The sequence below is a fragment of the Monodelphis domestica genome, chromosome 4 (assembly GCF_027887165.1).
Source record: "Monodelphis domestica isolate mMonDom1 chromosome 4, mMonDom1.pri, whole genome shotgun sequence".
Taxonomy (NCBI): domain Eukaryota; kingdom Metazoa; phylum Chordata; class Mammalia; order Didelphimorphia; family Didelphidae; genus Monodelphis; species Monodelphis domestica.
The window spans coordinates 89,456,669-89,471,214 of NC_077230.1; the positions used below are offsets into that span (position 1 = coordinate 89,456,669).

A 14,546-nucleotide genomic window follows, 5' to 3' on the forward strand; every position below is an offset into this window, starting at 1 on the left:
CCCATTTTACAGATGAAGAAACTGAAGCCAACACAGGTTAAGTGACCTGTCCAGATAGCTAATGAGTGTCTGAAGCTATATTTGAATGCAGGTCCTCTTGACTGGCTATATAGTATTCTATCCACTGTTCCACTTCACTGTCATATATACCTTCTACTGCAATTACCTTACCTTAACTTACAATTAATTTTTCTTATATGGATGTTTGGTTTGGATGATAGCATTAGGACATGGTATGTTGTACATGGATGAAAAGAGGACTCAAATGCTTAATGAGGAAAATCAGAATTTGAAAGGATACTGACATCACTGTGCTTACCTTCAGCTGATTAAAATTATATGATTATTGAGAATATAATCAACAATATATACTAATTTCAGCTCCCAATAATCTTCTGATTTGATGGCTTTTTGTTGCAAATAGTAATAGAGGAACATGGAAACTTATTGGTCTAAAAAGGAATTTCTCTGAAGAGGAAATTTATGTATACATAGAACTTTGTGTTTCTTTTGTTTGTATAGGCCCATGAGATACTAGGTATATGGTTCCAATGTACTGTTGATTATCATAAAAGGAATTACTCTTAATGGAAATAGAAATTCTTAAGACCTAATGAGAATCAAAAGAGGGATGGTGGCTCAGTAGATTATGAGCCAGGCCTAGAGATGAGTGGTCCTGGGTTCAAATCTGATTTCAGATACTGCTTAGCTATGTGACCCAGGGCAAGTCTCTTAACCCCAACTGCCTACCTTTGCTACTCTTCTGCCTTGGAACCAATACTTAGTATTGATTACAAGTTGGAAAGTGAGGGTTTAAAAGAAAACTGTGGTAGTAGAGATAGTTCTGCTCTGAGATAAATCTCCAAGTTGCTCTCCTTTATAGGAAAAGCAATGGCCTTTATGATTTTGGGGATAAAGGAAAATTAAAAAACCATAACACAACCCGTTACGAATTTTTATCTTAAAGGTGGGAAACAATAATATTAAAGCTGAGTTCAACAGATTTCACATGATGATAAGACAAAAAAAGACAATATGGGGAAATGATAAGACTATGGAAAATCCATGGTCCAGTCAAGAAACAATGAATAGAGATCTGAGGACTGTTGGAAAGCAACACTCTAAAATTTTTTGAGAACAAGTAATATTTAAAAAAAATTCTTTTTGAATTTTTATTTTTTATTAAGGTAATGCTTAGAAGATTGCACTAACTAGAGCTAGTCATTACTAACCGTCATTTATATAATACTTTAAGGTTTGGAAAGCATTTTATATTTATCATTTGAACTTAACATGACAACTTTGCAAAGCTGAGGCTATTAAATAATAGCATAATAATAGTATTTTACAGATAAGGAAATTAAAGACTTAATTTAATTTAAATGACTTGCCTGAAGTCAAACAACTAGTATTTTTTTTTGAACCCTTACCTTCACTCTTAGAATCAGTACTATGTATTGGTTCCAAGGCAGAAGAGTGGTAAGGACTAGGCAATGGGGGTTAAGTGACTTGCCCAGGGTCACACAGTTAGGAAGTGTCTGAGGCCAAATTTGAACCTAGGACTTCACATCTCTAGGCCTGGCTCTCAATCCACTAGGCCACCTAGCTACCTCCAGCTAATAAGTATTTTAGGCAAAATTTAGACTTGGGTAAAATCCTGACTCCATGTTTAGCATTCTTTTTCCTGCCAACTTAACTACTACATGCATATATATTATACATATACCTCAGCAACTTTTAGGGATGTGTTTTCAGGTCTATTAATTCTTGTTGAGGTTTAAAAACCCTTTTCTTATATCTCAGAATCAATACTAAGTATCACTTTTTTTTCTCCCTGACTCCAACTGAAAATTTTTAATTATTTAATTAATTTAGAAGATTTTCCCACAGTTACATGAATCATGTTCTTTCCCTCCTCTCCTCCCACCCACCCCATAGCCAATGAGCAATTCCACTGGGTTTTACATGTGTCATTAATCAAGACCTATTTCTATATTAATATTTGCATTAGAGTGATCCCACTAAGTATCATTTAAAGAATAGTGGGAAAGGCTAACCAATTGGGATTAGGTAACTTGCCTAGGGTCACATAGATGGGAAGTATTTGAGGCCAAATTTGAGCCCAGGACTGTCTGACTCCAGGCCTGGCTCTCTAACCACTGAGTCACCCAGTTGCATCCATGTCTTTTAAATTTTTGGAGCTGTTTGTCACATGATGTCTAGTGAGAAGGGGGCTACAGATCTAGACCAAAGAAAAAGTGATCATATCTTTGATGTGAGACTTAGGTAATTAAAATACTTCAGTAATTATATTCACACCTAAGAAAAAGTATCAGTCATGTTTCCTTTCTCTCCTCACTAAAAAGCAAGACGGAAATATCAGAAATACCATTTGCCTAGTTTTCATAGTATTTAGGTCAATTAAAAAACATGGAGGTGTATTAAGGGTAAAATTAGGGGTTATTGACTGAATATATCATATTAGGGGTCGCCAGGGATTAATTCAATCCCAATAAAATACTCATTAGTTTGGGATTTTTATGGTGGTTTAATTACAATAGAGGGAAGAAATTAAGAAGAGAGAGGAAAGAGAATTTAAACTGTTCCAGCCCAGGCTAAGCTAAGCAAGAATTCAGAGGCCTTGGCCAAGGGGCCTGCTCAATCTAGCTCCACTTCCAGCCAGGAGGCCTCCTCTGAGATGAGGGGACTCCTAAGAGGATAGCATTTTAGGAGGTAAAGGAAAAAGGAATCAGCCTAAACTACTCACCAAGCATGCTAAGAACTTCTCCCAATCACCTCACTGGCAAGCTGCAAAACACCAAAACCCAATAAGAGCTGCAACGCCAAATGCCACCAAGCACTCCCCAAGCTGCTGACAGAGACCAACATCTCTGTGGGTGAGAGATCTAGAGCCACGTCTCCATAAGAGGCCGGAGAGAGGAAGTGATGCAAAATATATAGACCGTTCTTTACATCACTTCCTGCGTCTCACATATACCAATGGTAGCTTAAGCTTGACTTAGTACAGCCCAGAGGGTCTGTCAGTTGATTCTTATTTGTCACTTGCTAGTACATGCCTGTCATAGACCATCCTCCTCAACACTTAATCCTTAAGTAGGGATGTGTATCCTGGTTGCTAGGATTTTAAAGACTAATCAGGTTGGAGAAAAATCTAAAATTCACAGGTGAAAGGAAAAAAAATAGGATGGCATGCTTCTTGCATAGTACAGATAAATTTCCTCTTCACTGTTAGCCCTTTTTTCTACTCAGAGAGTTATCTTATTAGTTTAGTACTTTGCCTAGATTATGCAATAGTCTCCTAATTGGTCTCTCTGGTTTAAGTCTCTATCCACTCCAATTCACCCATTGCACTACTGTTAAATTGATTTTTCTTCAGAGCAGACGTCTCCAGTCAACATCAGTGGCTCCAAAAAGTGCCTTTAAGAAAAAACAGAAACTTCTCTATTTAACATTTAAATAGGCCAGGCTTTTACAATCTTTTACAATCTGGCCCTAGCCATTTTTCTTTTAATGAAAACATTTTCAAGGGGAAAAAATAATTCATCTTCTCTATCTTTCATTGGGAAGGGAAAAAAAAAAGACAAACAGAAGCCTTTAACAAATATGCAAACAAGAAAATATTCTCATTAGCCTCATTCAAAACATGTTTTACTCTTCACTCAGAGTCCATCACTTTTCTATCAATGGGCAGGTAGCATGTTTTATCCAGAATCCTCTGGAATAATAGTGGTCAAGAGTTCCTCAAGTTTTACAAAGTTGTATGTTTTCAAACAATGTTTTTTGATGTTTTTTTTTAAACCCTTACCCTTCCATCTTGGAATCAATATTGTGAATTGGTTCCAAGGCAGAAGAGTGGAATGGGCTAGGCAATAGGAGTTAAGAGACTTGCCCAGGGTCACACAGCTGGGAAGTGTTTGAGGGCAGATATAAACATAGGTCCTCTCATCTCTAGGCCTGGCTCTCAATCCTCTGAGACACCCAGCTGCCCCTGATTTTGATATTATATAAATTATTCTTCTGATGGTGTTTACTATATTTTGGATCATATGGGTATTCCCAGATTCCTCTAAAACCATCCTCTTCATCATTCTTTACGGCAGAGTACTATTTATTACATTCATGTGCCATAATTTAATGTCATTTCCCAACTGATGGGTACCTTTTTAGTTTCCAGTTCCTTGCCACTATAAAAAGAGCTGCTATATTTTATTATACATGGCTGCTTTATTTCCTTCTTTGACCTTTTTGGGGTCCAGATCCAATAATGTTTTTGCTGGGTTGAAGGATATACACAGTTTATTAACTTTTGAGATATAGTTCCAAATTACTTTCCACAATGGCTGGACAGTTCATAGCTTCATGAATGGAGCATTAATGTATGCATTTTTCCACAGCCCTTCTAGTATTTTCCATCTTTTGGTCACCTTTGTTAGTCTGATGGGTATGAGGTAGAACCTTAGAATGGCTTAAATTTGCTTTTCTCTACTTATTAATGATTTGGAACCATTTTTTCAAGTCAATTGATATGGAAAGTAAGGAAACTAGGTCTAAAATCAAGAATCAACTACCAGCAAAACTGACTATATTCTTACAGGGGAAAGTATGGTCATTTAACAAAATAGAATTCCAAGCATTTGTAAAGACCAGACCTGAACAGAAAATTTGATGTCCAAACAGAGCTCAAGAGAATCATCAAAAGGTAATTAAGAAAGAGGGAAGAAAAACAAAACCATAAAGAAAAACAAAAAAATCAAACTTTTTTTTAAAGAGACCCAATAAGTTAAAACGATTTGTATCCCTATAAGAAAAGAGGTCATTGGTAACTCTTAAAAACTTTTATTACCACCTGGGCAGCTATTAGTAATTACACTTAGAGGGAAAAGTGGCAAACTGTACAGGATGAAATGCCAAGACGTAAATATGTAAATAGATATAGGTATGTATAAATGCATATATGTGTTGATATATATAAATATGTATATATGTACATACACACACACACACAACTAGAGCTAAAAAGAGGTTAATACTAAAAAAAATGGGACAAGAAACAAACGGGGTAAATTTATATGTCACAAAGAAGCTCATGGCAGGAGGGGGGAGAACATCAATACACTGGAAGGGTAAAGAGGTTGGAGACAGGAAATACTCAACTCTTATGTGCATTGAAATTCACTCAAAGAGGGAAGAACAATCAAATACACTGGGGCAAAGATTTGATTTGCTCCCTATAGGGAAGTAGAACAGTAACAAATGGATTGGTAGGGAGAGGAGCAGTATGGGGGGGAGGGGGGTTAGTTTAAAAAGAAAATAAGAGGGGAATAGGAAGGGGGGATAGATAGGGAAGTAAAATAAGGGTAGGAATTAGGGGGACTGATTAAAAACAAAACATTGGTGTAGAAGAAAATAGTGAAAGAAAAGGCAAAACTAGGAGTAGAAATCAAAATGCTGGGAAATACACAGCTGGCAATCATAACTCTGAATGAGAATGGAATGAACTCACCCATAAAACGCAAGCAAATAGCAGAGTGGATTAGAAACCAAAACCCTACCATATGTTGTCTACAAGAAACACACACGAAGAAGGTAGACACGCATAGGGTAAAAGTAAGAGGACAGCACCAAATCTATTGGGCATCAACTGATAAAAAGAAGGCAGGAGTCGCGATCATGAATTCCGACAAAGCCAAAGTAAAAATAGATCTAGTTAAAAGAGATAGGGAAGGGAATTTACATCCTGATAAAAGGCAGTAGAGACAATGAGGAAATATCAGTATTCAACATGTATGCACCAAATGGCATAGCATCCAAATTTCTAAAGGAGAAACTAGTGGAGCTCAAGGATGAAATACATAGAAAAACTATATTAGTGGGGGACCTGAACCTTCCTGTATCAGAACTAGATAAATCAAACCAAAAAAATAAATAAGAGGTAAGAGAAGTGAATGAAATCTTAGAAAAATTAGAGTTAGTAGATATGTGGAGAAAAATAAATAGGGACAAAAAGGAATACACCCTTTCAACAGCACATGGTACATTCACAAAGATTAACCATGTACTAGGGCATAAAAGCATTGCAAACAAGTGCAAAAGAACAGAAATAATAAATCCAAACCTCTCAGATCACAATGCAATGAAAATAATAACTAGTAAGGTTACATGGAGAGGTAAATCAAAAATTAATTTGAAATTAAATAATATGATTCTTCAAAATCAGTTAGTTAAGAGAACAAATCATAGAAACATTTAATAATTTCATTGAAGAAAATGACAATGATGAGACATCCTTTCAAAATCTATGGGATGGAGCCGAAGCAGTACTAAGGGAGAATTTATATCCTTGAATTCATATATAAACAAATTAAGAGAGAGCAGAGGTCAATGAATTGGGCATGCAAATCAAAAAACTTAAAATCAAACAAATTAAAAACCCTCAGATGAAGACTAAATTAGAGATCCTAAAAATCAAAGGAGAAATTAATAAAATTGAAAGTCAAAGAATTATTGATTTAATAAATAAGACTAGAAGCTGGTACTTTGAAAAAACAAATAAAATAGACAAAGTACTGGACAATCCAATTAAAAAAAGGAAAGAAAACCAAATTAACAGTATCCAAGATGAAAAGGGAGACCTCACCTCTAATGAAGAGGAAATTAAGGCAATCGTTAAAAACTATTATGCCCAATTATATGGCAACAAATATGGCAATCTAGGTGATATGGATGAATATTTACAAAAACATATATTGCCTAGACTAACAGAGGAAGAAATAGACTACCTAAAGAACTCCATATCAGAAAAAGAAATTGAACAAGCCATCAAAGAGCTCCCTAAGAAACAATTCCCAGGTCCACATGGATTCACAAATGAATTCTATCAAACATAGAACAACTCATCCCAATATTATACAAACTATTTGACAGAATAAGCAAAGAAGGAGTTCTACCAAATTCCTTTTACGACACAAATATGGTACTGATTCCAAAGCCAGGCAGGTCAAAAACAGAGAAAGAAAACAGACCAATCTCCTTAATGAATATAGATGCAAAAATCTTAAATAGGATACTAGCAAAAAGACTCCAGCAAGTCATCACGAGGGTTATTATTCACTATGACCAGGAAGGATTCACACTAGGAATGCAAGGATAGTTCAATATTAGGGAAACCATCCACATAATTGTCCATATTAACAAGCAAACCAACAAAAATCACATGATTATCTCAATAGATCCAGAAAAAGCCTTTGACAAAATACAACACTCATTCCTATTGAAAACACTAGAAAGCATAGGAATAGAAGGGCCTTTCCTAAAAATAATAAACAGTATTTATCTAAAACCATCAGAAACATCATCTGTAATGGGGATAAACTAGATGCATTCCCAATAAAATCAGGAGTAAAACAAGGATGCCCATTATCACCTCTATTACTTAACACTGTATTAGAAACACGAGCTGTAACAATTAAAGAAAAAGAAACTGAAGGTATTAAAATTGGCAATGAGGAGACTTCCACTCTTTGTAGATGATATGATGGTCTCCTTAAGGAATCCTAGAGAATCAACTAAAAAGCTAGTCGAAAAAATCAACAACATTAGCAAAGTTGCAGGATACAAAATAAACCCACATAAGTTATTAGCATTTCTATATATTTCCAACCCAGTTCAGCAACAAGAATTAGAAAGAGAAATTCCATTTACAATCATCCTAGACAATATAAAATACTTAGGAATCTATCTGCTGAGACAAACAGAGGAACTATATGAACACAACTACAAAACACTTTCCCCACAATTAAAACTAGATCTAAACAATTGGAAAAACATTGATTGCTCATGGATAGGACAAGCTAACAGAATAAAAATGACAATCCTACCCAAATTAATTTACTTAGTTCCATACCAGTTGAACTACCAAAAAAACTCTTTTACTGAATTAGAAAAAAACAATAACGAAGTTCATTTGGAAGAACAAAAGATCAAGGATATCCAGGGAAATCACGTAAAAAAATGTGAAGGAAGCTGGCCTTGCAGTCCCAAATCTCAAACTATACTATTAAAGCAGTGGTCATCAAAACAATTTGGTACTGGCTAAGAGACAAAAAGGAGTATCAGTGGAATACACTTGGGGTAAGTGACCTCAGCAAAAGTCTATGAGAAGCCCAAAGATCCCAGCTTTTGGAACCAAAATCCACTATTTGATAAAAATTGCTGGAAAAATCGGAAGACAGTATGGAAGAGATTAGATTTGGATCAACACCTCACACCCTACACCAAGATAAACTCAGAATGGGTGAAAGACTTGAATATAAAGAAGGAAACTATAAGCAAATTAGGTAAACACGGAATAGTATACATGTTAGATCTTTGGGAAAGACTTTAAAACCAAGCAAGAGCTAGAAAAAAAAATCACATAATGTAAAATAAATCATTTTGATTACATCAAATTAAAAAGGTTTTCTACATAACCAATGCAACCAAAATTAGAAGGAAAGCAACAAATTCAGAAACAATCTTCATAACAAAAATCTCTGACAAAGGTCTAATTACTCAAATTTATAGAGCTAAATCAATTATACAAAAAAACCCAAGCCATTCTCCAATTGATAAATAGGCAATGAACATGAATAGGAAATTTTCAGATAAAGAAATCAAAACTATTTATAAGCATATGAAAAAGTGTTCTAAGTCTCTTATAATCAGAGAAATGCAAATCAAAACAACTGAGGTACCACCTCACATCTAGCAGATTGGCTAACATGGCAGCAAAGGAAAGTAATGAATGCTGTAGGGGATGTGGCAAAGTTGGGACATTAATTCATTGCTGGTGGAGTTGTGAATTGATCCAACCATTCTGGAGAGCAATTTGGAACTATGCCCAACGGATGCTAAAAGACTTTTTGCCCTTTGATCCAGCCATAGCACTGTTGGGTTTGTACCCCAAAGAGATAATAATAAGGAAAAAGACTTGTACAAGATTATTCATAGCTGCACTCTTTGTGGTGGCAAAAAATTGGAAAATGAGAGGCTGCTGTTCAATTGGGGAATGGCTGAACAAATTGTGGTATCTGTTGGTGAATACTATTGTGCTCAAAGGAATGATGTACTGGAGGAATTCCATGGGAACTGGAATGACCTCCAGGAATCAATGAAAAGCGAAAGCAGCAGAACCAGGAGAACATTGCACACAGAGGCTAATACGCTGTGGTATAATTGAATGTAATGGACTTCTCTACTTGCAGCAATGCAATAATCCAGGATAATTCTGAGGGATCTACAAGAAAGAACACCATCCACATTCAGAGGAAAACCTCTGGGAGTAGAAACACAGAAGAAAAACAACTGCTTGATTACATAGGTCAAGGGGATATGGTTGGGGATGTAGACTCTAAATGAACATCCTAACGCAAACACCAACATGGAAATAGGTTCTGATCAAGGACACATGTAATAGTCAGTGAAATTTTGCATCAGCTACAAGAGGGGGTGTGGGGGGGAGGGAAATAATATGATTCTTGCAACCAAGGAATAATGTTCTAAATTGACTAAATAAAAAAGAAAATATTGTTAACTTTAATTTCTTCCTCTGAAAAAGGACTGTTCATTGCCTTTTACCATTTATAAATGGGGGAATGTCTTTCATTTGTCTTTATTGGAATCAGTTCTTGGAAATGAGATCTTTATGAGAGAAATTTGCTGACAAAATTGTTTTCCAATTTATCTTCTTCCCTCCTAAATTTAGCTGTATTTAGGGTTTTGTTTGTGTGAAGTTTTATATTTTATGCAATCAAAATTATCTTTGGTCTCAACCTATCTTTTCATCTTAATTATAAATTTTATTTCTACCCTGTAATATAGCTAAACTGGTCTCTTCTCTGTTCTTCACACATATCATTCGAACTGTCTTTATGTCTTTTACTGGTTATCCCTTAAGCTTGGAGTGTACTTCCTCCTCACCTGCATTTCACAGGATCTTTTTCTTTAAGATGTAAGTACTACATGAAGCCTTTCCTAATCTGTTCTATTTGAATTGCTAGTGTCCTTTCTCCCAAACCATCTGTATTTGTTTTGTTGTCTTTAGTTTTACTTTCCATAAAATGCACTTGCTGTTTCCCTTATGAGAACCTAAGCTTCTTTCAAATGAGGAATATTTCATTCCTTGTATTTCTGGCATTTAACACAGTGCCTGTCACTTATTAGGTACTTTATAATGACTAGTCTCATTTAATCTATTTGTAAGGCTGTATATATATCTGTTTTACAAATGATTTTTGAAAAATATTCTTCCTACCTACCACTAGCTATATATTTTTATGTTAGGAATCAATAAAAGCTAATAATTATATAGTTCTTTAAAATCTAAAATATGCTTTACATATTATCTCATTTGTTCTTTACAACAACCCTGCAAGGCAAGTGTTACTATTATCCTCATTTTATAGATGAAAAAAATCAAAGCACAAAATAGTTAAGTGATTTGCCCATGGTCACACAGCTCGTAAGTCTCTGGGGCGGAATTTAGACTCAAGATTTTCCTAATTCTAAATATGGCATTCTATCTAATAGTACACCTGGTGGCACTGATAAGCTATGTATTATTACTACACAACTTTATTTATTACAAATTCTTGCTGTGTAGGATATTTTGTAATAAATATACAATGTAACTTTTGAAATACAATTATATAATCTGCTCTTGTTATTTTGTAGCTTCTCAAATTTGGTCAAATAAAACCTATCATTTTATTAATAAAAACATATTCAAAGCACTGAGAAAAGCTACTAAAGAAGCAATTCTCCCCTCACTTTTTTCCCCTGTAAATGAGGTCACTTTTAATTCTTCAACACATCCAGAGACATACATATATCATTGGACACAATTTCTTAAAATCACACCACTTACATTCAAAGTTGCAGTCTAGGCAATTGGATGACTTCATTATCTTTTCTTGTTCTCTGAGTTGGTGGCTTAAAGATTTCAATTTTCTAGGTGAAATAATGAAAAAACATTTTGAAAAAGTCTAGGCTGGAAGAATTTATTTTTAGAAAAGAAATGAAATACATCTAGGAATATATGTGAGGCTGTATATGTCAACCCAACCCAGATCTACCTGGTTTGCTTTTAAGTCAGTCAGCCAGCCAATTGGTCAAAAAACAGTCATGGAGGTCCCACTAGATGCTAAGCCCGATGATAAATAATGAGGATACAATGAAAAGCCAAAATAGTCCCTATCTTTGGGGAGATCCCATTCTAAAGGACATGAAAATATGTGACTACATAGGCACATGTAAGATGTATACAGAACCCACAGAAAGAAATCTCAGAGAGAAAGGCACTTACTAGCAGCTCCAGGAAAGACTTCCTACAGAGGGTGGGGTCAGAGCCAAAGCTTGAAGGAATTGAAGAAAACTGGGGAAAAGTGAGGAGGGAGAATATCTCAAGCTTGGAAGGCAGTGACTGCAAAGGCAAGAGATGGGAGGCGGAGGGTCATGTATAAAGAACACCAAAGCAGCCGATGTAGCTGCATTAAAGGGAATAAAATATAAGAAGGGGGCATGCTAAAAAGAACTTTAAATGCCAAATGAGAGTAGGTACATAGTAGGTGGTCTACCAATGCTGAAAGTCACCAGAATTTATTGAGTTGGAGAGATGTCAAAGTCATATCTACATTTTAGAAAAGTCTTTAGTACTTGAGAGGAGATATATTCAAGGAGAGACCAATTAGGAGATGAATGCAAAGGTCCAGGCAAGAGGTGAGGAAGGCCTAGCAAAGGTGGTGGCCATGAAGATGAGAGAAGGGAATATGTAAAAGATGTTGTGAAGGAAGGTGCAAATAAAAAAATCTCACAGGAGACTGTTGAATGAACATGAGGAAACAGATGAAGCTAAAGCTGGGAGCCTGGGTGATGAGAGAATGACACTGCACTAAACAGTAAAAAGAGAAGTTTTGGAAAAGAGGAGAGTTTCATAGGAAAGAAAATGAATTCTGTTTTGAACATGTGGAGTTTGAATTGCTGGAACATTCACTTTGAGACACTGAAAAGGCAAAGTTGATGCTGCATGCCTGGAGCTCAGAGACTAGGACTTCAGAGAGATCTGAGAATCATATGCATATAGGTGGTAACTGAACCCATGGAAGCTGATGAAGTCACAAGTTAGGAAAAATTTTGTATTTCTGTCTCTGCAGAACAGGATATATTTGGAATAAAATCCTCAAGTTGGAGGGGAAAAAAACACATTAAGGGTCAAACCCTCAAGGATAAAATGGAGCTTCTCTCAATATTCCTTTCCTTCTTGGGGACTCCAAAACAGTTTTTCTGTTCCTCTAGAATGTTCAATTTGATGTTTTGTTTTTTTTAAAAGTCTATCCCAAGCAATGTAATGGCTGAAATGCCGTCTGACTACTGCTATGATGTTTATCATAATTTTATAGGTATTATTCTTTGGTCTCTATTTTTCATGCTTAATTGATGCCCATTAAAAAAAAACAACATCTCTGCCACTTCTCTATAATTCTCTCTACTCTCAACAGAAGCTTCTCATTGCAGATATTATTATGAAACAAGGTAAGGGAGGTTAAGCTGCAATCTAAATTTCTTCCCTATGTTGAGTTTATGATTCTATAAAATTTGTAATCTGGGTGAGCTATTTTTGTCCCCCTTTTCCATCCCTCATTGTAAACTGAGTCAAAGGTCACAGAAAAACAAATGACAAATTGGGTTGTCAAAAAAAAATCTGGGGGGCAGGTTGGGGGCAGCTGGGTGGCTTAGTAGATTGAAAGTCAGCCTAGAGATATGTTCTGGGTTCAAATTTGTCTCAGACACTTCCCAGCTGTGTGACCCTGGGTAAGTCATTTAACCACCATTGCCTAGCCCTTACCACTCTCTTGCCTTAGAACCAATACACAGAACACAGGTTCTAAGGCAGAAGATAAAGGTTTAACAAAAAAAAAAATCTAGTTTTTCATGAAAACAGAATGCAATGAACATTTACTAATCACCATTTACTTCAAAGATCTGCGATTTCATCCTTGAACTTCTTGTATAAATCATAAATTCTTCATGCCTTAGAAACTCTTATTTAATGAGATGCTGTGGTCAAATACATGAAGCATCTACTATACCTCCCCACCCCCCAAATTCACTCTTCCCAGGTTTGCTAGGTCAATCTAGCCTATCACTTTGTTCTATCAGAATCTTGTCTAATTTCAGTTCCTCAACTTACTCACTTCCCATCTACACAAAGATGGTCATACCTTTGATCTTGCAATCACCCACAAGTATACCACCTCTATGGCCAAGAATTCAAAAATCCCTTTGACCACAATCTAGTGTCTTTTCACTTTCCCTCTGCCTTTCCTCACAAAATGCTATGGGTGAATCAATTCAACTTTACCTATACTGTTTTTCCTTCTGAATCCCTGAACCTAATATAATGATGCTAATTATGTCCAGCCAATACTCAACCTTAGATCATTTTCAAAACCGAAGCCTTCATCCCCACACTGATGCTGAATAAAGAGGGAGAAAAGCATTCAATCATTCTAACTGGATCAAGACTAACTTATGTTACACAACCTCGACTGGACACACTGATGCCAGGTAATCCTACTCCCTTTATCTCCCAGTACCTGATTCTTCATAGAGGCTCTTCCAAAATTCTTCATCATTCAGTGCCATATCAATCACCACTACCAAAGATCTGGGTAGTATTTACATTTTCTCTCTTATACAATCTGGCTTCTGATCTTATTCTATTGAAATTGCATTTTTTGAAAGTATCTAGATGCCAAATCCAAAGGCCTTTTTTCAATCCTTATTCTTTTTTATTCTGCAGCCCATGACACTACTGACCACTTTTTTCTTCCTTGATATTATATACATATATGTATGATACTACATATACACACACATATATACATACATAAAATCTTCAGGTTTTTGGGACCTTGCTCTCTTTGTTTTTATCCTACCTATCTGATGGCTCCTTTTCTGTTTCTTTGAATGGATCCTCTTCCAAGTCAAACCCTCTAATTGTGGATGTCCCTCCAGGTTCTGTCCTGGGCCTACTCTTCTCTCTTTTCTCAATCACTTCACTTGGGGAAGGGGATCGGCTTCAGAGGCCTTAAATATCTATGTGGATGATTCACAGATTTATCTAGTCTGCCCCAAACTCTCAGCTGACTTCCAATCTTGCATCTCAGTCTTTCAGACATCTAGAACTCAATGTCCAATACACCTCTTGAATTCCCTGTCTCCACACCCAGTAACTTCCCTTTTATTCCAGAGGACAAAATCATCCTCCCAGTCCCTCAGGCTTGCAATTCAGGAATCTTCCTGGATTCCTCATTATCTCTCACATCCCAGATGCCTTTCAATTTCCCCTTGGCAACCTCTCTAGAATATGCCCCTTTTCTCTCCTTGGACCTAGCTATTACTACTACTTCAGTGTTTCCTCCCAGGATAATTGCTATAGCCTACTTGAGGGTAGGCGGTGGGTGGAATCTGCTGGCCCAAAGTCTCAG

The 14,546-nt window shown here is 36.1% G+C and overlaps 1 protein-coding gene across 7 annotated transcripts in view; it reads right to left on the bottom strand.

The window, feature by feature from the left end:
- Nucleotides 1-14,546, bottom strand: part of CCDC14 (coiled-coil domain containing 14) — a 53,545-nt gene that overhangs the window by 16,775 nt on the left and 22,224 nt on the right. For all 7 annotated transcript variants that reach the window (XM_056793557.1, XM_056793551.1, XM_056793552.1 and 4 more), the window contains one exon: nt 10,925-11,007. In XM_056793557.1, the coding sequence (XP_056649535.1) occupies nt 10,925-11,007 (83 nt within the window). The remainder of the gene's footprint in view (nt 1-10,924; nt 11,008-14,546) is intronic.